This window comes from Dipodomys spectabilis, unplaced genomic scaffold, assembly GCF_019054845.1.
Source record: "Dipodomys spectabilis isolate Male_0828 unplaced genomic scaffold, ASM1905484v1 ptg000559l, whole genome shotgun sequence".
Taxonomy (NCBI): Eukaryota; Metazoa; Chordata; class Mammalia; order Rodentia; family Heteromyidae; genus Dipodomys; species Dipodomys spectabilis.
The window spans coordinates 1824027-1850383 of record NW_024871236.1 but is presented as its reverse complement, the minus strand read 5'-3'; the positions used below and the strand labels follow the sequence as shown (position 1 = coordinate 1850383).

The following is a 26357-nucleotide window of genomic DNA, read 5'->3' as shown; positions in this document are numbered from 1 at the left end:
TTTTTTCTTCTTCAAACTTTTCCTGGGGAGACTATCTGTAGGAAATACAAGGGTGTTGTTGGATATTCTAGGATATGCCTACATTCTGTTATGTAACTCTTCAATTGGGTGATTATAATTCTATTGACTTGATAACATATTATCTTTTAAAACACATTTAAGATACAAGCCTTATGTTAAATGGAGTGGATCGGTGTTGAAATCACATGTTTTGCTTTCAAATATATTAGCCCAGTGTTTTTTAAGTCAAGAGAACCAGCAGCAGCCAAAGCTCATAGAGTATGTTAAGGGCTTCACCCCTGCTAGAGAGGGTGTGGCTTTGCCAGTAGAATGCCGGCCGGGAAACCTGTTAGCACAGGGATAGTGCAATGGCACTGGGGTTGAAGACAAGGATTCCTTTGTCCTTGGAGTCCACGTAACTACTGATGAGCCTGCTGCCTCACCGTGGGCCCTGGCCGGGGAGCAGGCTGCCCACCACACACACACGCACACGCATGCACGCACACACACGCACGCACACATGCACACGCACACACGCACACACACACGCACGCACACGCGCACATGCGCACACATGCACACACGCACACACACACGCACACGCACGTGTACACACACGCGCACGCACGCACACATGCACACGCGCACATGTGCGCACACACACGCACACACACGCACATGCACACACATGCACACACGCACGCACACATGCACACGCACGCACACGCACACACACATGCAAGCACGCACACACGCACACGCACACATGTGCACACATGCACACACGCATGCACACACGCACGCTCACACACATGCATGCACGCACACACGCATACACACACGCACACACGCACGCACGCATGCACACACGCACACACACGCACACACGCATACACGCACGCACACACACGCCCATGTGCATATGCGCACACACGCACACGCACATGCACACACACGCACACACGCACACACATGCACGCATGCACACACGCATGCACACATGCACACGCGCAACGCACGCACACATGCACACGCGCACGCACACACGCACGTGCACACACACGCACACACGCACGCACGCACGCACACATGCACATGCACGCACGCACACACACACGCACGCACGCACACACACACGCACGCACACACGCACGCCTCGGAGGTGTTCTTGTCTCCGGAGTCCAGCTGTCTTTCTTTGGCTGTGAGGGTTATGCACTGAAGATGATGGTGGAGTTCTAAGCTATTCCCTCTGGTGTGCCAGGGACAGAAATAACTGCAAACGTGTCTATGCTTACCACCAAAGACAGGCCCTGCACGGTAAGAAGGACAGCCAGGGTGGCTCGTGACCAAGGCCAGCAACGAGCAAGCCCTGCGGGAGCTGGGCTTGAATAAGACGCAAAACTGAGCCGACAAGAATGGCCACCGTCCACATACAAAACTGCAATGGCCAGAAGGGCCACCTCTGTGCAGGGGGGATCAGCAAGACAGTGGAAATGCAGCGCAATGCAAAATCTGTTTCTCCCTCACAGCAGCCTTCTAGTGGCAAAAATGGCCATCAGGAACAGTGAGGCCGGCTCAGAGGCTCTGTGTGGGAGACACAGCGCACACAACTTCAGTCCAAGCCCAGGCCAGAGGGTTTTGGCTGAGGCAAAGGTAAGGGATGAAGGAAGAGAGTGGATGTTTTGGAAAATGGTGGTGGGAAATCCAGAGTCAGACATGGTGTGGTTGTAGGAGACACAGGCGGAAGGAAAGACAGTCGGGTGCGAGAGCGGGTGGGTGCATCTGGCTTTTGCCTGTTGGGCAGAGGCCGAGGCCAGGGTGTGGCCTCCCACCTGGGCGGTGGATGGAGCAAACTCAGAGGTCTCTGGAGATGAAGAGACCCAAGCCCAGGGCCGAGGGCCTTCTGCAGGCCCACAGGGTTCTGGAATCACGGCGAAGGTGGCTAGGCTCAAGTTGGGAGGAGACGTGAGAGCTGAGGCCGGTGCTGGGGGTTGAGAAGGGGCTGAGGGTGCTGTCACTTGGGAGGCATGACGCAGAGCCAGGGTCTGGAAGTGGGCAGCCCGTCCAGGGTCGGCTGGTGACACGGCAGGTTTGCAGACCCCTCTCCTTTGAGTGGGGACAAGTGGGGCCCGTGGAAGGAAGAGGAGAGCCCATCCTGTGAGCAGAGGGGACGGCCGACAAGGTAGGGTCAGGGTCGATTTGCACTGGGCATTAGCTATGAAAACACAGCACCGGGCCTGGGCCTGTTTGCTGGGCTGGCGGAGGGCACGCGTGGGCTTGGTGAGGGTGTTCCCGCCAGAGGCTCTGCACGCGCCACTGCCCAGCACGGACTCCTCGCTCGGCAGCTAACCATAATCCAAGTCTCAAGGGTTTCCGCATCAGGGATTAAGACTCCACCCACAAGGAGGCCCTACCTTAGATGTCCCAGCGCCAGGGGCTGGGTATGAAGTGTCCCTACCCCACAGGCACCCAAGCTGGACCCAGGAAGCTGCAAGTAACAGAAGAGATTCTCTAGCCCTTCTGAGTCTGCTGCATGTCTTTATCAGTTTCTAGTTCTAGACCAGAGGATCTTATATCAAATGCACCACCAAGGTCTACAATCAGAGAATTCTGGCGGTGGCATGGCTTCCGCTTCTAAACTATTAACATTTTCAAGTCCTACAAGTTATATGGTATTTTTTGTTGTTGTTGGTCATGGGGCTTGAACTCTGGGCCTGGGCGCTGCCCCTCAGCTCTTCAGCTCAAGCCTAGTGTTCTACTGCTTGAGCCACAGTGCCACTTCCAGCCTTTTCTGCTTGTGGTGCTGAGGAATCGAACCCAGGGCCTCATGCATGCGAGGCAAGCACTCTACCACTGAGCCACCTTCCCAGCCCTGTTATATGGTATTGTTAATTTAGTTCTAACAAAATGTAGATAGAGGTTCTGTCACAAAACAAATACACAGATATTTAGAGGTTCTTAATGTGTCAGCTTTGTGACCCTGGCCCACTGATGGATGACTCAACACAGCATCAGCAGAAGGGAGCCGAGTGCCTTGGATGGAACGTCGTTCACTTCCTAAAGCTCTTACGTGTAAACCAAAATGTGTGTGTCAGGAGGGTGGGGCACAGCAGCCAACTCCTTGGGGTGCTGAATCCGGGCGGAAGCAGACAGAATTCTGGAGGTCAGGCCATCCGGGCCCTCCTCTAGATCAGAGAGCTCACATTCCCGTGACCTCAGCCTCACCTGACAAAGCACCAGGTGAGACTGCACTCTAAGATCAGCAGTGACAGCCTAAGCTTTACAGCTCTTATGTGACAGAATCTTTGACATTCTCTAGAGTCACTGGAGTGCTGGGATTCCTGGGGCAGCGGCCTTGCCGTTCTCTGCCTGGTTCTGATGACTCCCTGAGTCTGTTAGGCAGCGGCCCACGCTGGGCATCTCTGCACAGAGCTGGTTTGGTGATCTGTGTGAAATTCCCCCCATAGGTTCAGCCTTCTGGACATAACAGCTGTGGATTTTGCCGCTGTAATTATCTTCTTTTCCGGTGAACACATCTGTAGCTCATATGCAGTTGTCTATATCAGAGGTGGGGCAAAAGGTGAAGAGAGAAGAGAGGATCTGTGTGCCGGGACCAACTGTGGGTGCTCCTGGAGCCAGGGACAGGGAGGTCCTGAGGCTCATCTGGAGTCAGCAGCCTGTCCTCATCAGTCTCTGATGGTAGAACAGAAGTCATTTATCAACTGTAACCAGCATCCCATCGTTCAAGGGCATAGCTTCAAGTTTTAGATTGCAAGGAGGACACGAGCTGTGCTGAGGGACCAACGAGGAAGTGTGTACGGTAGCACGAAGGGAACATTAGGGTCTAGTGTTTCTGCATGCAGGCTGTGCCCTGAGACCAGCAAGTTAATACCAGAAATTACAGACTTCAAGTTCCACGGCAGCACAACACTCAAATCATTACAGCTTTGTCATAAAAACTAATCCATTTAATTCCATCTTTGAGGAAAGAAATTTCTTTTTCTACCACGTCAAATATTAAAATCTCAGGAAACAACTGATAAACTAAGATATTATTAGCTTAGATTGCAATCACACTTAGGAAAGTTGTATGTGCGTCATTTTCAATTATTAGTGGACCATAAAAATAAAAATTTACTTTGCTTTCTAATTTTAATTTAAAATTTAAATGGTATTCTTCTTTTACCTCTAGAAAACCTTGTACATATATAGTTCTTAACTATCTATGGATATACTTGTTCTCAAAGTATAAAATCACTTACCTTCTTAATAGAGAGGCACATGAACACTCACTTTTTATCTGACAAAGCCTTACTAAAGCCACAGATGTTGATGCTCCTTCAAAGACAGATTTACCTACAATCAGAAGTATTTTTTTATTTTTATTTATTTATTTATTTTTGGGTCCGGTCGTGGGGCCTGAACTCTGGGCCTGGGCGCTGTCCCTCAGCTCTTCAGCTCAAGGCTAGCGCTCTACCACTTGAGCCACAGCGCCACTTCCGGCTTTTTTTGCTTATATGGTGCTGAGGAATCGAACCCAGGGCCTCAGGCTTGCAAGGCAAGCGCTCTACCACGGAGCCACCTTCCCAGCCCTCAGAAGTATTTTTTTAAAAAGTCTAAGAGAGGAAATGAGGGGGGGAGGTGAGCCTGTTCAAAAACAAATATGCTCACTACCTGACTTAGTAACCTCTGTACATCACCTTTACAATAAAAAAGTCTAAGAATCAGAGACAAATAGGTTTGAAGTGGATGCTTGTGGCTTAGAATTGGGTCTGGTGGGCTTTTCAAATCTGACTCTAATAGCTTTGGCCTATGTACACTGTCGGTCCACAGGCCCGCAGCGGTGAACACTTTCCCCGCCATCACCTGTCTCCTACGTTTTTGCCTGAAGAGCTCGAGGAAGTGGATTCTGTGTGCTGCACTGCCTGCCAGTGTGCCAGTGGGCACAGCGAACTACTTTTGCAAAGCGTTTGCCGTTCACTTGCTGTGGTAGTGACGTGGCAGTGGTGCCTAGACATGCCACAATTAAACTTTGTAATTTGTTTATGTTAGGTAACGTTAAATTACTTCCACAAGCCAAGAAGCTTCCAGGGCGAGAGGGGATTAACAAGAATAATAAATAGTTCTCACCCACAGTGTGAGGGGTGAGGCCCATTCCTGAACCAGTCATTGACACAGCCTGGTCTCTAACAGCACGAAACACCTGCAACCGGACCCAGAGGTTAACATACTGGCTCCGTGGCAAGTGCAGACCATGCATGTCCATACTGTCCTATGCACGGCACAGAGCCACGTGCAGACCCCACGTGTCCATCCCCTCCTACGAACAGTACAGAGACCCCCTCGAGGACTGCTCATCATCAGCTCGTGGATCAGAGCCTGTACAACTGCTTGACCAATTAACCCCTTCCTCTCTCTAAATGGACTACCTCAGGCATTTTGTTGGTGGAAGGGAACACATCAGGCATGAACAGCTGTCCCTCACTGGAGATGAGTTTTCTGGTCTTGCTGTACCTAATGGACTCCGCTTGGATGCAGGACACGGGCCTGGAACTCGAGTAAAATAGTGACATGGCAAGGGACCCAGGCATAAAGCCAGGGCCAGCGAGGGCTCTGACCTACCATAGTCACCGAGGAGCATGAAGAAACTTGCCCGCCCTGGTGGCAGGGCTCCAGTTAAGGTGGAGAGTTCATGCCGGTTGAGTGAGCGGTCAGCAATCTTTTGCCCTGGATACCATCTGCAAGGGAAGGTGGTGACAACAAGGTTTGACAGAAGTGAATGAAATGTCTCTGAAAAGGCATGCCTTCCACCTCATACTGGTGATAAAGCCTCAACCAAGCCCAACCCAAACCATAAACACACGAGGAGCAAGAAACCCTCATAGACAGGAATCTGCCAAGACAGAAACCCATATCACATAATCCAAAATAACTTCTCACAATAGAACCCCCAACCGTAAAATATTTTAAATCATTGAAGGTAATAATGACAGTAATTTAAATCATGAGGAAACTTTGATGTGAGTTGTGAACAAGATAGAACTTTAAGAAATACAAAACATAGTTCCAGTTGTGGGAATTTAAAGTTAAAAAGCACCAGCCACTTTCCCTGAGTATTCGTAGGTCCTATCCTTGGACCTTGTGTTCAGATAAGGGATATTTACCCAATTTGCTTAGGGGGCAAAATCGTGAGCAGTGTTGGTGGCTGGGTATTTTTTCACTGACCCAATTCCAGGTCAGTGTTATTTTCTGGCTACAAAAGCAAAACTGAGAGCGAGGTGCCAGGAAGAGAGGTAGCAGATTCGCTGAGACGCTGGAATTGCCCAGCAGCTGACCCAGAAAAATCCCTCTTCATCTCTGCTGGTCCCCCTTGCCTTCCCTGCTAGAGACGGAGGGAGATCCCTGTGCTCACCCTCTCCCCAGGAAGGTCTGAGGACCTTCCTGAGCTCTCCCCTTCTGAGGGGCTGAACCTGGGGCAGCGTGGGCGAGGTCAGCTCCCTGCCTGAGGGGCCCACAGGCCACAGAGGTTACACCGCTACCTTCCCAATCACGGTCCTCCATCTTCTGCAGGTATTACAAATGCCTTTTCTCTCACATAAAAATGGTTGCTACAGCCTGCTGCCTGAACTTCCCACTCATTTGTACATGTAATAAACATACCTAGAAACAGGCAAATTTCTTAACCAAAAGACCTTTTTTTTTTTTTTGGTCATGGGGCTTGAACTCTGGCCTGGGCACTGTCTCTGAGCTCTTCAGCTCAAGGCTAGTGCTCTACCACTTGAGCCACAGCGCCACTTCTGGTTTTCTGGTGGTTATTTGGAGATAAGAGTCTCACAAACTTTTCTGCCTGGGCTGGCTTTGAACCGTGATCCTCAGATGTCAGCCTCCTGAGTAGTTAGGATTATAGGCATGAGCCAGGGGCGCCCAGCAACAACCTGCTTTTTGCAAAAAAAGTAGCCTTTCTCCCCAGTGATGAACTTCTCTGCTTCCTTCATACCACCTCCCAAAGATGACAGGATGGTGGGAAAGCAAGGAGGCGTGCTGCTGTCAGTGTGGAAAAACGGTGGGTGAAGGGTAAGCGGGGCACGAGGGCCTGCTTCCTCGCAGCTTTCTAGTCATTTCCACTCTCACTTCTTATACGTGGGTTCTGTCCTCAATGCATGTGCAATTACTCCCCACACCTATAGGAAACATGCATGCAGTAGGCATGGGTTCCAAATTCAGTGTGGCCCTACCAGGGGTATCTAAACAGCAGCTGGGATCCAGTCCTGTCTGGGCAGAGAGAACAGAGAGCAGAGAGAACTATGGCTCCTTTCCTCTCACTGTGCCTAGTGAAGATGCCTTTCCTAACTGGTTTATCCTAAAATGCGCTGCATGTGAGTTGTGTTCAATTAAGGTCTGTCCTCACCGGGACTTTCCTGCAGTCCATGCCATTTGATACTTGCTCCTATAAATCCTATTCAGCTTTTATCTAAACATGACATTAGTGCTTAATGTCTTCAGATTCAGACTTACAAAATAATGTTATCATCAGTTTGTGCTTGTTCGCCTCCAGTTTCCCATAACGAAATATTAAAATTTGGCTATAAATATGCAGGCAGTAGAAAAAGTGAATTCTTCTGAAGGGAGATAAACAAGAGCATTCTAATCTCACTGAGAATTAGTGCAGCAATTTTTGTGTAGATAAAGAACCTCTTCTCCTATGAAGAGCTGTGTTAATCACAGCCTGGAATTCTGTTTCATGTGCCTTCTTACAGAGCCAGGAAAGAACAGGGAAAATGTTGACTTGGAAATCTGTACTCCCATTTTCTTTTTCTCTTGGAAAATGGCTTTTCTGACAGATAAATACTACACAAATGTCATTTGTTTAGGTGGAACTCAGTTCCAAAACAAAACTAATTATTCCAACAACAGCAGTAGCTGTAACTTTAAAAGCAAAAGGCAAAGTCTAATGTTGTGAGTAACTTTCTGATTATAAGATGAATTTTAATGTCAATTGCAGCGTGGTGTAGGAGGTACTCTATTTCAGTACTCTCTTCAGACAAAACAGAAATGGAACATGGTGATACAAGCAGATGAAAAATCCAGGTAGTGAAGCATAGAGAGCTACAGCAACATCAGCTTTGGATTTGTAACAGGTGGTTTTCACTTACGGAATCTATATTAAGACCTACCTTTTTTGTTATTTATACAAAGGTGCGTCATTGTGAAATTTACATACATGCATGTAATATACTTTGATCTGATTCACTCCATCTATTATTATTCCCTCCCTCTTTTTAAAGATTTTTTTGGTGGCTTGTGTTGTGCTATTTCATATGTATACACAATGAAATTCTGTAATATTCATCTGCTGTCAGATGAATATTTCCCTCTCCTCCAAACTGCTAATTTCTCTCAAATATTCCCCCTTTTACAATTATGCCATGTCATTTTTTTATGTTTAAATTCTGCACGAGTAGAAAACATTCAGTACTTTTCTTTCTGAGACTGGCTTTTCTTTTTCAACGTGATAGTCTCCAGTTCTACCCAGTTTCTTGGAAATGACATAATTCCACTCTTATGGGTGAAGAATGCTCCTCTGTATATATGACCACTTTATGCATTCATCAGTTGTTGGTCATCTAGGCTGGTTCTGTATCTTGGCTGTTGTAAATAGTGTTGCTATAAACATGACTACAGGTGTCTCTCGGGAGTGTTGGTTTACCTTCTTTTAGAGATACATGCCTGAGACTGGAGATTGGAATGGCAGGATGATTTGGTAGTTCTACTTTTAGTTTCTTGAGGAAGCTCCACACTGATTTCCATAGTGCCTGAACTAATTTACATTCTCACTGCTTGTGTGTTAGGGTTCCTCCTTTATCATTACCAGTGTCTGTGCAAAATCGCTAAGGTTTCTATTTCCTTTGCACTTGCTCATGAACGTTGGTCCATTTTTTATTACCGACTCTTGCCCAATCAACCCTCAGTGATTGCCAAGTCTGAACACTTCAAGCAACATGGTGCTGCCTATGTGGTTGGGTGGGGGTTAAGATTCTTATCTCATTTATGCTCCTGTCAAGGGTGAAGAGAAACAAAGATCAACTCTCTTTGCCTTACCATGAATATCTCAAGTGATCCATTCTCACATCACCAGAAGAATTAAAGAAATCTGGAATGTGAGCAACCTGTACAGAAGCAAGGAGGCATGGACATGGAGTCTTCTGACAAAAAAATTAAAACTTTGTCCAGAATTAGATCAGTGATTGCTTCTACTCTAAGATTTTCTCAAGCTGTGGAAACAACCAGACTTAGTTCCTTCAGGTCTCTTGTTGGCTGCAACAGTTTCTGTTGATGGGAGGCCTCCACCCTTCCCCTGGCATTGTGAGCCTTGCTCTGCGACTCCCTGTGCGCCAGCTGCGGCCCTGCCGAGTTTGTCTAGTCTTCTTCTCAGTGCCTTCTTGATGTGTGCGTGTGTGCATGGCTGGTGCGTGCCTGCCTGACGGCGTGGGCCTGCCTGGTGCCAGCTGCCACGTCTGAGCTTCCCATGACACACCTGTTGCCTCACTTGGCTCCCATGTAAATAAGTGGTCAAATCTTTCCCCAAAGTGCCTTGAGCACCAAAGAGGCTGGCAAGCAGACCGTGGTCTAGGAGGTGAGTGAAGCAACATGTCTGAGCCAGGACTGATAAGGTTCAATTCTTTGTGTCCTTTCTGCGTGTCCATTAATATTCCCCAGGAGACAAAAGGGAAGAAGAGGGAACAAAGGCAGAGCCTAGCACTGCTTCCCGGGTGTGATGAGGGTGCTGGGCAGTGTGGCAGGCCTCTAGGTTCTCACCCAACCTCTTGGCTGCTGTTCAAAGGCTCCATGGCACGAGGTGAACAAGGCCATCTAGACCTCACAGACTGCCAGAGACTGAAGGGAGTGAGCAATGGCTGCCATGTGGAAGTCAGCTTAAAGCAAGTTTCTCTGTGCTGCATTCTATGCAGGTTATTTGTATGCTTCGTCGGGTTTGGTTAAATAATGCAAACACACTTACCTCTGTTCATGATCACTGTTTGTTTGTGTGCTGGAGAGCTCGAGTGTGTTTACGACACATTCTATTTTCTGACAATCAAAGCTCTCCCAGATGAGGTAAACAGCTGAGCTAGATGGTGGAGCAGGGCTGCTGAGAGCGGCTGACGTGACCCTGTGTGGTGGTAATGACAGGCTTCCTGCTGCGCTTGCGGCCCTGAAGAATTTTTGCTGAAAGTGGGAATGAGTGAGCAGTGCTGGCACCCAGGACCGCAGGCCTGGATGAAGTCTCTCCGGAAGCTTCTCTGGGATCTGTCACCAGCAGAACAGCTGTGTTTGCTCTGTCACTTCTACCCCTCATTCAGGAGGCCTACTGGGCTGGAGCTGGAAGCTCCAGCTTGTCCCCCAACCAGAGACCTCTCCCACACCCCGAGATCGCCAGCAGGATCCCAGAAGATGTACGTGAAATCAGAACACTTCCTCTGTGTTTTGAGGAGAGATTTTTCTCATATCAAAATAAAATATCATTTTTTCCATGAGTAATCTTTCAGGCAGTTTAGCGTATCGCCCTTGTGTGGTTCCCTCCATTACTCTGGTGGGTTGGTTTCCTCCTAAGAGATAGAAACTGAGAAGAGGGCTTTGGGAGGAGTTGGGCCAGAAAATATGATATAGAGGATTTAAAAAAAAAGCCTGCCTGTCTCTTTGGCAAGTGGTTTTTCTACACAGATTTTGTGGTTTTAAATTGATACGTGTTAGGTGAATTGAGTCTGACAGTCTGGAGACTGTGCACTGGTCTTCCCTTTCTTATCAACGTGACTCCGGGGAAGTTCCCTGAAGTCTTTCACCCCACAGATCTTCATCAGCACAAGGAGAGCCGTGCCTCCTGGTTACATGGACTGCTCAATCTGGGTTCAGCAAGGCCAGGCACCATGGCACACGGTAACACATGAAGCCATCACCTTTACAGTGGAAATCTTTCAGGCAGCGTTCTGAGTCTAGCCTCTCACCTACCTAATGGTGTACCTGTCTCTCCAGGCAGGCATCAACGCATGTGCTGGAACTACGCAAGCATCTGATTCCTTTTAAGAATCACCGCCACCATCATTACTGTTAGCCGAGCTATTGAAGGATGAGTGGTCCAGAGCGTGAAATCAGAATTTCCACTCCACACAGTTCCTTCTCCACCACCAGTCATGCTGCACTGGGGGCTAATTTCTCTTTGCGACTGATTTGCAAGATAACATACAGCGTTGTTTTGGTCATGCTGGAATTTCCTCAATCTGGCTTTGATTTCTCATGCAAAAGGAATTATGATTCTTTTGTCAATAAGGCAGAATGTTGCTTATATCCTCAAAGAGCCACAAAAACATCACAATTTTCATTCCTTGAGAATGAATTTTCAAATACGTGAGACGATAAAAACCCGATGCGCGTAACGCTGGTCCCGCAGAGCCTCGTGTCAGAGTCGTGGTCCCCACGCAGAAAATGGCCGCTGTGTGTGCAGAGTGAAGGCAGGCGCCAAGGTGGCCCTGCGCGTGGAAAGGCAGCCCGCACAGAACTCAGTGTGGCGCGGGGCTGCTCCAAGGCTCACTGTGTGCGGCAGGGGGGAGCTGCTGCCCCACCGCCGCCTGCGGGGCGCGGGGCCTGGGGGGGCGCGGGGCGCGGGGGGCACGGGTGACGGGCGCGGGGCCTGGGGGGCGCGGGGCGCGGGGGGCGCGGGTGACGGGCGCGGGGCCTGCGGGGCGCGGGGGCACGGGTGACGGGCGCGGGGCGCGGGGGCACGGGTGACGGGCGCGGGGCCTGCGGGGCGCGGGGGCACGGGTGACGGGGCGCGGGGCCTGGGGGCGCGGGGCCTGGGGGCTCAGGGCGCGGGGCTCGGGGCCTGGGGGCGCGGGGCCTGGGGGCTCAGGGCGCGGGGCCTGGGAGCGCGGGGCCTGGGAGCTCAGGGCGCGGGGCTCAGGGCGCGGGGCCTGGGGGCGCGGGGCGCAGGGCGCGGGGCCTGGGGGCGCGGGGCGCAGGGCGCGGGGCCTGGGGGCGCGGGGCCTGGGGGCGCGGGGCTCAGGGCGCGGGGCCTGGGGGCGCGGGGCGCAGGGCGCGGGGCCTGGGGGCGCGGGGCGCAGGGCGCGGGGCCTGGGGGCGCGGGGCGCAGGGCGCGGGGCCTGGGGGCGCGGGGCCTGGGGGCGCGGGGCGCAGGGCGCGGGGCCTGGGGGCGCGGGGCGCGGGGCCTGGGGGCACGGGGCTCAGGGCGCGGGGCCTGGGGGCGCGGGGCCTGGGGGCGCGGGGCTCGGGGCCTGGGGGCGCGGGGCCTGGGGGCGCGGGGCCTGGGGGCGCGGGGCCTGGGGGCGCGGGGCTCGGGGCCTGGGGGCGTGGGGCTCAGGGCGCGGGGCTCGGGGCCTGGGGGCGCGGGGCCTGGGGGCGCGGGGCTCAGGGCGCGGGGCCTGGGGGCGCGGGGCGCGGGGCCTGGGGGCGCGGGGCCTGGGGGCGCGGGGCCTGGGGGCGTGGGGCCTGGGGGCTCAGGGCGCGGGGCCTGGGGGCGCGGGGCGCGGGGCCTGGGGGCGCGGGGCTCAGGGCGCGGGGCCTGGGGGCGCGGGGCCTGGGGGCGTGGGGCCTGGGGGCGCGGGGCCTGGGGGCTCCGGGCGCGGGGCCTGGGGGCGCGGGGCTCAGGGCGCGGGGCCTGGGGGCGCGGGGCCTGGGGGCGCGGGGCGCGGGGCCTGGGGGCGCGAGGCTCAGGGCGCGGGGCCTGGGGGCGCGGGGCCTGGGGGCGCGGGGCCTGGGGGCGCGGGGCCTGGGGGCTCAGGGCGCGGGGCCTGGGGGCGCGGGGCCTGGGGGCGCGGGGCCTGGGGGCGCGGGGCCTGGGGGCTCAGGGCGCGGGGCCTGGGGGCGCGGGGCCTGGGGGCGCGGGGCCTGGGGGCTCCGGGCGCGGGGCCTGGGGGCGCGGGGCGCGGGGCCTGGGGGCGCGGGGCTCCGGGCGCGGGGCCTGGGGGCGCGGGGCGCGGTGCCGGTGCCACGCGACTCCTCCTCGCCCGTCTACCAAGTGTGAGGTCACCACGCGTCCAGCCGTCCAGCGCCGCTGCGGGCCGGGGCTTCGGAACTCGCTCCCCCACGCAGGAGGCGGCCGCGAGCTCGGTCTGTCCGTGCGGACGGACGGCCTCCGCTGCTGCCGGGGCCGATCCGGGTTTTCTTATCGCCCGCGGCGGGGCCGGGCTCCGCAGGGCTGTGGGCCTGTGCCCCTCCCTCGGCCCTCTCTGGGGCTGCAGGCCGGCGCGGCGCGGCCCGAGGGAAAAGCCAACCGGCCAGACCCGCAGCGGCGCCTCAGCGGCCCGGGCCACGCGGGGGGGGGGGGGCGGGGGCGGGCGGGGTCAGCGGCCCGGGCCACGCGGGGGCGGGCGGGGGCGGGCGGGGGCGGGCGGGGTCAGCGGCCCGGGCCACGCGGGGGCGGGCGGGGGCGGGCGGGGTCAGCGGCACGTCGGGGGGCGGGGTCAGCGGCACGTCGGGCCGGGGAGCAGGCGGGGTCAGCGGCACGTCGGGGGGCGGGGTCAGCGGCACGTCGGTCCGGGGAGCAGGCGGGGTCAGCGGCACGTCGGGGCGGGCGGGGTCAGCGGCACGTCGGGCCGGGGAGCAGGCGGGGTCAGCGGCACGTCGGGCCGGGGAGCAGGCGGGGTCAGCGGCACGTCGGGCCGGGGAGCAGGCGGGGTCAGCGGCACGTCGGGGGGGCGGGGTCAGCGGCACGTCGGGCCGGGGAGCAGGCGGGGTCAGCGGCACGTCGGGGGGGCGGGGTCAGCGGCACGTCGGGCCGGGGAGCAGGCGGGGTCAGCGGCACGTCGGGCCGGGGAGCAGGCGGGGTCAGCGGCACGTCGGGCCGGGGAGCAGGCCGGTGCTCGCCGTGGAGCTCACGCCCGAGCCCCGCTTCTCCGTCGCGCCGCCTTCCCCGCCGGCCTCTCGGACAGTCCTCACAGGCCTGCCCCGCGCACGGGCCAGCGCTCAGCGCCGCGCCACGTCCGCGACCACGGGGCCGGCGCGCCCACCTGGAGGGCGTGGGGAATGGCGGCGTGGGGCGACGGCCCGGACGTGAGGAGACGGCGAGAGGGCGTGGGGCGACGGCCCGGGACGTGAGGAGACGGCGAGGGGAGGCGGCGTGTGACGGCGTGGGGAGGCGGCGTGTGACGGCGTGGGGAGGCGGCGTGTGACGGCGTGGGGAGGCGGCGTGTGACGGCGTGGGGAGGCGGCGTGGGGAGGCGGCGTGGGGAGGCGGCGTGGGGAGGCGGCGTGGGGCGGCGTGGGGAGGCGGCGTGTGACGGCGTGGGGAGGCGGCGTGGGGCGGCGTGGGGAGGCGGCGTGGGGAGGCGGCGTGGGGAGGCGGCGTGTGACGGCGTGGGGAGGCGGCGTGGGGAGGCGGCGTGTGACGGCGTGGGGAGGCGGCGTGGGGAGGCGGCGTGGGGAGGCGGCGTGTGACGGCGTGGGGAGGCGGCGTGGGGAGGCGGCGTGTGACGGCGTGGGGAGGCGGCGTGTGACGGCGTGGGGAGGCGGCGTGGGGAGGCGGCGTGTGACGGCGTGGGGAGGCGGCGTGGGGCGGCGTGGGGAGGCGGCGTGTGACGGCGTGGGGAGGCGGCGTGTGACGGCGTGGGGAGGCGGCGTGGGGAGGCGGCGTGTGACGGCGTGGGGAGGCGGCGTGTGACGGCGTGGGGAGGCGGCGTGTGACGGCGTGGGGAGGCGGCGTGTGACGGCGTGGGGAGGCGGCGTGTGACGGCGTGGGGAGGCGGCGTGGGGCGGCGTGGGGAGGCGGCGTGTGACGGCGTGGGGAGGCGGCGTGGGGCGGCGGCGTGGGGCGGCGTGGGGCGGCGGCGTGGGGCGGCGGCGTGTGACGGCGTGGGGAGGCGGCGTGTGACGGCGTGGGGCGGCGTGTGACGGCGTGGGGCGGCGGCGTGGGGCGGCGTGGGGCGGCGTGGGGAGGCGGCGTGTGACGTGTGACGGCGTGGGGAGGCGGCGTGTGACGGCGTGGGGCGGCGGCGTGGGGCGGCGTGGGGAGGCGGCGTGGGGAGGCGGCGTGTGACGTGTGACGGCGTGGGGCGGCGTGGGGCGGCGGCGTGGGGAGGCGGCGTGGGGCGGCGGCCCGTGAGGAGGCCGCTCGAGGGGTCGGCGGCCCGGGGCGACGCCCCGTCTGCAGGTGAGGGGTCGCCGCTCGGCGGGAGGACGGCCCGGCCCGGACACCGGGGCCCGCTGGGCCGCGAAGCACCCGTGGGGCCGGGAGAGGAGCAGAGGCCGTGGGGCCCAGCCCGGCGTCCAGCCGCGGGGTGGGAGGGAAGCAGCCGCAGCCGTGCCCGCCCCGGGGCGCCTCACACCGGGGGGACGCGGGGGACAGCGGGGAGGACACGGGGGACAGCGGGGAGGACACGGGGGACACGGGGGACAGCGGGGAGGACGCGGGGGACAGCGGGGAGGACACGGGGGACACGGGGGACAGCGGGGAGGACGCGGGGGACAGCGGGGAGGACGCGGGGGACAGCGGGGGACAGCGGGGAGGACACGGGGGACACAGGGGACAAGGGGGACAGCGGGGAGGACACGGGAGGACACGGGGGACAGCAGGGGACACGGGGGGACAGCGGGGAGGACATGGGGGACAGCGGGGGACAGCGGGGAGGACACGGGGGACAGCGGGGGACACAGGGGACAAGGGGGACAGCGGGGAGGACACGGGAGGACACGGGGGACAGCAGGGGACACGGGGGGGACAGCGGGGAGGACACGGGGGGACAGCGGGGGACACGGGGGACAGCGGGGAGGACACGGGGGGACAGCGGGGAGGACACGAAGGGGGGACAGCGGGGGTCACGGGGGTGGGGGGAGCGGGCCATGGCTGGAGGACACCTGCGGGAAGGACTGTGGAGAACTCACAGCGTTACCCGAAATCCCGCCAGACAGATGGGATTGCTCCCTTGTGGCAGCTGGGTAAGCTCAACCTTTACCTTTGAGGAGAGGTTGAATGGGATCTTTGTGGTGAGGACTTGCTGCTCCGTGCTCTTAACGCTCCGGGTTGCTGTTCTGTCACAGCGTTTTAGCTTCACAGCGGACATAACTGGTGCAACCACAGTTGAGACAAGAACCGAGCTGTTTAGCCAAATAGGACCGTCATGCAGGCCGTTCCCAGACGTATTTCCCAGTAAGTCAGTGGTTTTCAATTGACGAACATACTGAGCACAAACGCCCATATAGGGGATAAGTCTGTGCGCGCACACACACGTTTATTATGCAGACAGTAAGTATGCACACCTGTAGGTGGTATATAGTGTTCACAATCAACCTGTAGAGAGTATATAGTATGCACACATACCATGCAGTATATACAGTGTGCATGCATGTTATGCAACTGTATATGCATGTGCATGCACACCCACATAGAGAGGAAAGGGAAGCATGACGTGATTGGAGTAGGTTAACAATTGAATTCACGTTTTGTACTATTATTGTTGTACTATTAAGTATTGTAGTATTCCAACTTTGAGTTTAAAAAACACTAAAAATAAAAATGTTACAGGGGAAAATTAGAATAAAGGAAGAGTGGCATAAAATCCAACCATCAGGTGGCACAGATGAGGGTCTTACAACTCTTGTTGGATTGTCTCCAAGAAACTCCACAAGGAAAAGGCTATTAGGGAACCAATGCATGTTCTGTCTTCCTTTTAGAGAATCACAATGAGTATTACTAACACACTACACATCTTAAATTTAGAAGCTTGTTTGACCTTAAGGCCTCTTTTTAAAAAGATTATTCCTATTAATTTCCTCAGAGAAATGTTCCTGGGGCATCTGACTTACAAGTGAAGAAATCAGGCCTGGACTCCTTGGAGGTCCAGGCCACTGAGGAGGAGTGGAGTCAGGTCTCAGCTTGGAGACAGGAGATAATTGGAATGAGAATTCTGAATTGTAGCTTAGAAGAGGAGAAAACACTTCTTACAAAGATCATAAGGCCGGAAGTATTTCACTTCATTTCAACCAATAACACCCTCCCCATATTTTACCCTATTCGTAGATGTTTTACATACAGGATCTGTTTTGCAAACACGACACCTTTGTTTATAGTCATGGAGATAAATGTTGTTTGCTCCTAATATTGCTCCATATCTGAGAAAATGACATGTCTTCTATATGTGCTGCTAATTTTCATCCTGTTATATGGACAGAATAGTATGTGGAATTGTGATAGAATCACCCTGTTCTAAGTTAAACTGGTTACTCTTAACAGTTGTGGTAGGTGATGGGGTTGGGAAGAAGGCAACATTTTATTGCTTTAAAAAGCACTTTAAGAACATATATTTGCTTTAAAACAACACAGTGTCTTCCCTAGTGTCAGAGTGTGTGTGTGCAGTGGCTCCGCAGTTATTAAACCTAGCTCTGTCTGTGAGGGCTGCAGCTTGCATCTTGGGCATTAGCCCAGTTCAGGGGATAGGTGCAGCTCAGTGAGCACACACCAGCCTCCCTTGGCAGCTGGACTCACATGCAGAGAGGATGGAAGGACTTCCTTTCCCTTTATGGCTTTGATCTCTCTGGACAGTAGGGGATGGTGCTTCAAGGAGGCATTCCTTCAGCAATAAATCCAGATTGCGAATCAAACAGTGAGGAGGGCGAGAAATCACAATTTGCTTCCTTTTTTTACTCTGATTAATTGGGATTCCACAAGGGAGTGCAGGGGAGAAGAGCTTCTCTCCCAGGATGGTCAGGAAGGTGAGGAAAGTTGAGTTTCCTCCTCCTGACCTGGCCACACCTCTAATAAAAGATTCCACTCCTGCTGGGATGGCCACAGGGTGCCTTCAGCTGTGGCTTTTGGGGGGCTTTACTATACAAGGCAGAGTCCACAGTCAACTCTGGTCCATTTAAACTTGGTTCCTATATCTTCTCTCAAAAATACACTAGTGTAAATTATAACTAAATACCGAGTTAGACAAATGTCCTAAAAAGAAGGGTTGTGCATTTGACTTCCAATATATCTTTGTGTCAGGGGTCATCATGTATTGCCTTAAGTTAGCTTGATGCTTATGAAAATATTGAATCAGCAGCCTCCTTTGGAAACTCTTGGATTATTCTCATACACACTCCAAATCTACTGGTATACTGTAATACCAGTCGATTTTGGTTAGGTATCATAAAGAAGTAGTGCCTGCAAATAGATGATTGTAACTGTCAACAGAAATATAAGTATGAGCTTTAAAAATGTGCTAATGTTTGTCCCTGTATTGAAATATTAGCCTAAGTTCTTCCTGTGACATATGTGTATGTGTTCGTGATCTATTTTTGTAATGGGGTAAAAAAAATCAGCTCCAAAAATATCACTATCCCCTTTGACATTTATCAGCAAGCAATAATGTCAGGGAGCATTAGCATGCTGAGGAAGTGCCAGAGTGCTTCCTGAGCAAATCCCAGCTTTACTTAGAAAATTATTTCAGGAAATACCCTTATCCCTGCCTCATTTTGCAGTTTTTGGTCCATTTTTTACGTACTCCATGATGGCAGTGGTGATCTAGTCTTATTCATCTTTGTAGATCCTGGGCCTTAAGAATGATTTGGAAGGGCTGGGAAGGTGGCTCAGTGGTAGAGTGCTTGCCTTGCATGCCTGAGACCCTGGGTTCGATTCCTCAGCACCACATAAGCAAAAAGAAAAAAAGCCGGAAGTGGCGCTGTGGCTCAAGTGGTAGAGCGCTAGCCTTGAGCTGAAGAGCTGAGGGACAGCGCCCAGGCCCAGAGTTCACGCCCCACAACCGGACCCAAAAAAAAAAAAAGAATGATTTGGAAGATGGGTGCTGTGACTCATGCCTGTCATTCTAGCTACTCAGGATGCTGAGATCCAGGAAAGTCCATGAGACTCCATCTTCAAAACAACTAGTAAAAACCCAGGCTGGAAACATGGCTCAAGTTGTAGACTACCAACCGAGCAAGGCAAGGTCCTGAATTCAAGCTCTGGTTCTGCTGCACCCCTCTCCCACCTCCCCCAATGATTCAGCCAGGTGCAGAAGCTCACACCTATCACTCCTGTTACTCAGGAGGGTGCGATTAAGAGGATCATGGTTTGAAACACCAGGTAAGACAGTTCTCAAGACCTCTTCTCAACCAGTGGGTGTGATGGTTCGTTCCTGTCACCTCGATTACTATGAAAAGCATAACTAGGAGGCTAGCCATCCAGGTTGGCCTGGGCAAAGAAGGATCGTATCTCAAAAATAACAAGAACGAGAAGTCCTTGAGGTGTGGCTCAGTGGTAAAGGGCAACTTAGAAAGTATAAAACCCTAAGTTTAAACTTCAGTGCCACCAGAAACAAAACAAAACAAAAGATTTGGGTGGGTGGATGGAGAAAGGGGTAAGATAGGTGGATGGATGCACAAATGGAAGAATGGATACTCTTCCAGAAGTAAGATACATATTTTACTTGTCAATGTTGATAGTTGATGTCTCAGAAAGGACTATTTTAATAAATGAAAATACAAATAAATAAGAGTTCATAATAGCCATTATAATGACTGCAGTGAATCAAGGCTTCTATCCCAAGACATCTTGACTTGGCCATGTGCCCCTTTAATGGCTCAGGAGGCTAGTGATAGATAATTTTCTTTTTTTTTTTTTTTTTTATTTATTTTTTTTTTTTAATTTAATTTTATTTTATTTGTGAACATACTGTACAGAGGAGTTACAGTTACATGGGCAGGATAATGTGTACATTTCTTACCAAGCATTGCAGCCTCCTCCTTTGTTTATCCTTCACATCCCTTCCCAGCCTCCCCCCTCCCCCCCTAATCCCAATCCTTCTCCTTCCTCCCTCCCCCCAGCCCCCCCCCCCCCCACCAACATTGTAAAGTTCGTTTTGGACATGACAACTTGTACTTCTCATTGTTGCAACAGGTCCACCTGTATCCTTAAACAACTGGTTTTTCCCCATCTCCTCCACAAGTTATACTGACATCAAATATAGTGAAAGCAAGGGTTATACTGTGGGGGAGGGACATACAAAGCAACAAAGAGATAATCTTATAAATGTGTTAGAAACACATGCATGAAAGAAAAAAACATTAAAATACACATCTAAGGGTTCATTTTCCTGACATAAAAATATGGAACGCTTCACGAATTTGCGTGTCATCCTTGCGCAGGGGCCATGCTAATCTTCTCTGTATCGTTCCAATTTTAGTATATGTGTTGCCGAAGCGAACACTAGATAATTTTCTTCACTACTAGGATTTTCCTTGGGAATGCTGCCTCAGTGGCCCATGAGAAGGCCAGGCTGCATCAACTAGTGGGGGCAAAAGATTCAGAGTTCCTCAGTTACACAGAGTAGCCTGGCGTAGACAAACCTTTCTTTCCTATCCCTGAAATGCTGTTTATAAAGAAAAGCAAGGAAGTTCAAATTGGAATATATTTTCCCCAGTGATGTTTAATGAAGTTTATAACAGTCCTCCTGGAGTTTGGTTCCTATAGCTCCTAGCCCCCTTGGGTTTAATTATCAACCAAGTGTTGAAAATAGAAACTTTTTGAAGAAAAGGTGTCACTCTGTCCTCTGAGAGTCCTATACAATTGTGGGCCCTCTCAAGTTGTTGCCCTGTTGTTAAAGTATTGACCCATGTTTCTACTCTATCCTCCTTGAACTTGACTCTGTCCTGAGCTTGCTTCTTTCTTGCTCACTACTTACTTCTTAGACTGTCCTTTCTCATAGTCCACTGCTGGAACCCACCCATGCTCCAGCACCAGGAGTTGACAAACCATCAGTTTGTCCTTAGCTCCGTAGCTCTTACTACACACCATGTGTGTTTACACACATCATGAGGCTCATTCTTGTGTCTTCATTGTAATCTCCAGCTTCAGATATCTAGTTTTGATCCTTGCCCAATGTCAGACCTCCAGGCTTTAGCGACTGTGGCATGTCTGCGTCAGAGCGCCACTTGCACTTTGACCACTGCTGTTACAGCCTGTGTCTCGCCTGGTGCCCATTGTGTCTAGAATTGGAAAGTCATCTAGTAGAGTCCAGCAAACAGCAAACCAAGATGTCAAACATGTCAGTGCTACTTCATGCCAGCTGTCATGCTACACGTGAGGTACAGAGAGGAAAGTGACATTCCCTGTCATAGAACATGCATTGCAAGGGGAAAGCAAGCAAGCTAATGCTAAACGCAATGCAAGGGCAGTACTTCAGAAGGAAAACACCGGATGTGTAGAAAGCCTGGAAAGAGTAATGTTGGGTAGGGACTTGAAGAAATGACAGCTTCAAAGATGAGTAGATTTCACAATAAAAATGAGGCATAGTCAGGTGCTGGTATCACAATTTGAGGGCAGGCCACAGCTGGGTGAGGTGGTGTGTCCCTCTTAACAAGCTACGTGAAAGGCTGAGGTTGGGAGGCTCAAGGTTCTAGGCCAGCCTGGGCAGGAAGATCCTCAAGACTCCAGCATGCACCTGTGATCAGCAATGACCAGATCTGAAACAGATCACAGCTCAGGTGTGCTCTGGGCGGGAACCAAGACCCTATGTCAAAAATGGAGCTGGAGATGTGGCTCAAGCAGCACCAGCCTAGCTGGTAGGAGGCCCTGACAACTGCAGTTGCTCCCCCCCTCCCCACACACACATACACACACACACACACACACACACACACACAGAAAGTGGAAAACTAAGATATCACCAAAAGCAAGAACCACATGAAAACAAGCACAGAGATTAATGTATGGCTTATTTCAATCATCATTCATTCATCTAATCGAAATTTAAAATTTGTTCTTAGAGGAAAAGGTATCATAAATATACCTGGAGGATTGGGTGACTGTGCATGTCAGGAAAGATGGGATATGGCCACAGAGGGATGAGGCAGTAAGTTGGGGCCAGCCCTGAAGGTAGATGTTTGTTTCATGAGTTTTAGTGAAACATGGTACTTCCTGTAAAGGGGCAGGTATTCACTTACTCATTTATTTATAAACTAATACAAGTTGACATCAAGTTAAAAATGTACTACCACGTGATTTCTTGCTATATGCCAAAGAAATTTATAGCAATAAGTAGGTATTTAGTGAGCCAGTATATTGTGGATCCTTTCCCAAGTCTCCTTGCTCTCCTGGCCAGCTCTGTACAAGAAGGCAAGTCAGATTAAGAAGGAAAAGGAGGAGGAGGAAAGGGAGACATGGAGGTGACCAACACAGCTCTGCTTTCAGGAACAAGGCCAATGCATGGCTACCATTCTCCCCAGTGAGTTTGGGCTGAATGTGCCTGGAAAAATTCCAAATCTTCAATCCTTGAGCAAGGAAAGCAGGAGAATTTCCTTGAAGGGTGGTACCCGCCACACCCTAGAAGACACAGTGAGGAACTGTGAAAATGGTCTAAATCCAGGCTGTGGGCACCAGTGCATTGGAAGTGAGCTTCCTGTACAGAGGTGACATCTAGCATCTGAGCACCTGCACAAGAAGGGATGGGCCTGGGGCAGACCTCAGGGATGACGGTGTGCTGGATGAATCTCACTGGCCTAGGAAGCAAAAGAACGAGGGGTTGGACTCTAGCGTTTGCTGCCCATGTCTGTGAGGTGCTGCCAGTGAGCAAAAGCCACTTTTCCTTGGGGTAGTAATCGGTGCATGACACACCCGAGTGTCCACCTCTTATCCACAGTGTTTGTCTAAACAGTCCGTTAATTAGCCTGAGTTGGAAAAGTGATTGCACACACAGGCCTCATAAATGAATTATTTTGTTCCTCCAATGGTTTGAGGAAGATTGTAAGGGAGGATAGAGAACTCCAGAAAGAATTGGTGACACTAACAGTAACACTAGCAGTGGCAGTGACCCTAGTGCGGTGTATCCAGAGGGTGTGAAATCTGAGGGCATTTGCCAGATCTGAGAGGAGATGTGCTGCTCTGCCTGTGGACATTCCAGCCACACCAGGGGCCCTTTGTTGCTAAGTGCATGCACGTTATCCCAAGACATGGCAGGGAGTCAGCAGGCCCTGGGCAGAGGGCGTGGGTGCTCTGGGGAGAGCCATGGAGGCCCTATGGGGAGCCTGGAGGCTCCCGCCATCCTCTCTGATGTTCCAGGGATCAAGGGAGATGCAGAATGGACGCCTCTGTGGGGAGGGTATCAGAGTGAGCCAAGGGTTTATCTTGGTACCGTGAGCAGGGCTGGTGGGAGCTGTGTGGTCTGGTGGTGCCTCGACTTTGAGCTCTGTATTCCGATGACTAATGCCTCAAGCATTTTCTCTCTACTCAGAACAGTGTTTCATGAATTGACCCATTGCATCATTACAGCAACTCGGCAAAGCACACAAGTTATCACCATTTAGATTTTTTTTTAAAGTAGTGAGGTAAAATGATGCAAGTAACCACTTAAAGTCACAAAGGGGCAGAGTCTCTCGCACTCTCCCTCTTCATCTCTCTCTCCCTCCCTCCCTCCCTGTCTCTCTCTCTCACACACATATACACAACACATACAAACACACATGTTTTTCAACCTGTTTCTTTTTTTTCTCTAACAGTACTATGGTTTGAACTCAGCCTGTGTTTGCTGGTCAGGCACTCTACATCTTGAGCCATATTAGTTTTTTTCTTTTTTATTTTCTTCCTTTTTCTTTTTTTTCCTTGTCTTTCAGATGAAGACTTGTATCTTTGCCTGAAGCAACCCTGAGACATAGATCCTCCTACTTTTCCTGGTAGCTGGGATTATAGGCATGAACTGCTGTGTCTAGTCTATGGCCCATTTCTCTAGGCTAATCTTGAGCTCAAACTCTGAGGTCTCCTCCCGGTGACCCTGGCAGTCACTGATTCAGTGGCCACTGCCTCCCTGCTTCCTTCCTTGCTCTGGTAGACAGGAGTGCTGCCTCACACAAAGGCCCCATGGTTCCCATGAGACTATCAACAAGTATTTGAGTGTCTTAGGATGGCATTTCCTTGGCAAGCCCGCTACACTATTGTGTGGTACTAGGAAGTGTTACTTGGTTACTTGCTCATGTTCTCGGTGTCTTCTCTAACAGCAGATCAGACTGCTTCAACCACAATGAGTAATAATTGATGGTAGTGATGACAGAAGGCTTAGATTTTGAAAATAAGCTAATTTTGGATCAAAAGGCCTTTACTTTGGAGGTTAGAAGCCAATGGTGAAATGTGAGATAAAACCACAGGTATCTAAAGTATGGTAGAAGCAATGGACATGTGCAGTTGGTGTTGGGCATGATGAGCTCCTGCCCATACCTGATGCCACATGCTACAGCCACTCTGGGACCTGGAGTGAGGTTGGCAGCTGTCCTGGGCACAGGCAGGGGTGTCTGTCTGCCACGAGCAGAGGTGTCCACCATGAATTTAGTGGCCTACAACAATGTGAAGTGGTTACCTTACAGTTCTACAGTTCGTAAGTCCAAAATGGGCTGAAATCGGGGCTGTCTATTGGAGACTCTCACCTCTGCTTTCCAGCGTGGAGCTTGCCACCTTACATCAACAGTGCTTTCCTCTGTCTCCAGGCCAGCGTCATCGGTGGAGTTCTCGAGTCTCCCACATCCAAGGACTCTGATGATGATATCACGCTTCCGGGATGGATTGTGAGTTTGAGTTTATAGTTATCAGTACATTCTGTCAATATCGTAAGGTTGTAATAGTGCTGAAAATTCCCATTACCTAATGCCACAGTTGTGGCAGTCGGGTAGTGTGGTCTCAGTCGTGGGATCATAGTAGTGTGGCAGAAGCTGCGGCAGTGTGGAAGTTGAGCCCTCAGTTGTGGCAGTGTGTAGCCTGGAAGTAGGCCCACAGTTGTGGTAGTGAGGCTGCAGTTGTGGCTGTGTGGTAGTCCAGCCTGTGGCTCATGACAAAGAAAGTGTGAGCACATATCCTGAGCTGTTGAGGTTGTATGATTATAAAGGCAGAGTAAGCATAGATAGGACATTGTGCTGATAAACAGCTATGTTACCAATGAGGGATTTACTGCACAATGCTTTTTGCCATTATTTTAATGTGTAATTCTCTATTTATTTAAAAATATATGTGGTAAACAGTATGCCATGTTGTGCTAGCAATAACTTCATATCTCATGTTTACTGTGTCTGTGGATTTTGTCTCTTGCTTAATTTAATATATGGTATGGTATATAAGACTAGCCTACCTAGGCTCATGTATGTGAATTCCTGATGACACACTTTTCAGAATGTGTTCCTGGCACTAAGTGATACAAGACTGTAGTTACTTCATACTATGTGAACAACTGCCTCAAAACTTGGTGGCTTAACCATTTGGCTAAGTTTTGGCATCAGCCTAAGTACTTACTACAAATGAGCAGAGAAAAGGTGGGATAGATACACAGTAGAATATTTGTTCAACTATAAATATCACTTGCGGGAAAATGGTAAGTGAAATAAGCCCGGTTTGGAAAGCCAAACCACGTATTTTCTCTCGTATACAGAAGCATAGGTGAATGTAGAGATGAGACTGGGGGGAGGGATTGGGAGAGGAAAGAGAGTGATGAGGTTGAATGTCAACATATGTAAGTCTAATAAATGAAGACAATGTGATGAATTCACTGAAAGCTATTGAAAAATCAGGGGCAGGGACAGGATCAAGAAACGGGAGAGCAATGGAGGAATTTAAAAAAAATATATGCCCATGTGAAATACCAAGATGAAATGTATTTATATAATTAATATATGTTAATTTAAAAATCCATTGGCTAAACTAACACTGTCTTAACTATTAGAACAATTTTAGAACAACAATTGCTTCTCAAGATCAAAAAGTAGGGTGACAGAAAATAGGGTGACAGATGGTTACCAGTTGGAGGTCCAAGGCTAGCTGGGGTATAGGCAAGGTGGGAGATAGGACTGAAGAGCCACCAGTGGTATCCTACATAAAAGTATGCCGACCCTGGTGAATGCAAACATGGCACGTGTGACAGAGTTATCCCACATCCAGGGACCGGCAATAAGGGTGAGGAGGACCAGGAGGGCCAGATGCTTGCTCACTAAGGAGGGGCTGTTGATGGAGTCTGATCTCAGCCTAGGATTGCTGAGTGAGGACAGAAGACCAAGCCTGGCCCCTGCTCAGTAGAGAGTGAGGTGCCTCACAGCTCCACCTGGCCCGTGGAAAACACGCACTAGAGCCAGTGCAGGTCACAGAATGCTGACAGATGCTCACAAAGAACAGCAAACCACCACAACAAAGTCACACCAACAGCTCTTTGCTAACTGGGAGAAAGTCCTGTCTACTGTCAGCTTGCTGGACAAAGCTGCCTTCTGTCATATTACAGTCTCGGAATCCTTTAATGTCAAATTAATACCCTATTAGTCTGTGTGGTCAGAGATAATGAATCACAAAGAAGTGATTTTTCCAGGAATGGAAGGTCAGACTGTTTAAGCACAAAGCTTTTGAAAAGTTGAGC

The 26357-nt window shown here is 52.5% G+C and overlaps 1 protein-coding gene and 1 non-coding gene across 2 annotated transcripts; both read right to left on the bottom strand.

Moving 5' to 3' along the window:
- Nucleotides 1-13687: 13687 nt before the first annotated feature.
- On the bottom strand, nucleotides 13688-16067 carry LOC122100079 (extensin-like). The gene is made up of 2 exons (XM_042670481.1): nucleotides 15960-16067; nucleotides 13688-15850 (listed from the first exon to the last, which is right to left on the bottom strand). The coding sequence occupies exons 1-2, from the start codon at nucleotides 16065-16067 to the stop codon at nucleotides 13688-13690; spliced, it is 2271 nt and encodes a 756-aa protein (XP_042526415.1).
- A 4015-nt stretch (nucleotides 16068-20082) lies between these two features.
- On the bottom strand, nucleotides 20083-20189 carry LOC122100086. Its single transcript, XR_006146096.1, has one exon. It is a non-coding gene; the product is annotated as a U6 spliceosomal RNA (small nuclear RNA).
- Between the last annotated feature and the right edge of the window lie 6168 nt (nucleotides 20190-26357).

Excerpts from the sequence above, each read along its gene's own strand:
- LOC122100079 (XM_042670481.1), bottom strand. The coding sequence starts at position 16,067 with ATGTCCGCTGTGAAGCTAAAACGCTGTGACAGAACAGCAACCCGGAGC. Across the intron at positions 15,851-15,959 it reads CATTCAACCTCTCCTCAAAG|CCATGGCCCGCTCCCCCCAC; the intron begins GTAAAGGTTGAG and ends GGTGTCCTCCAG.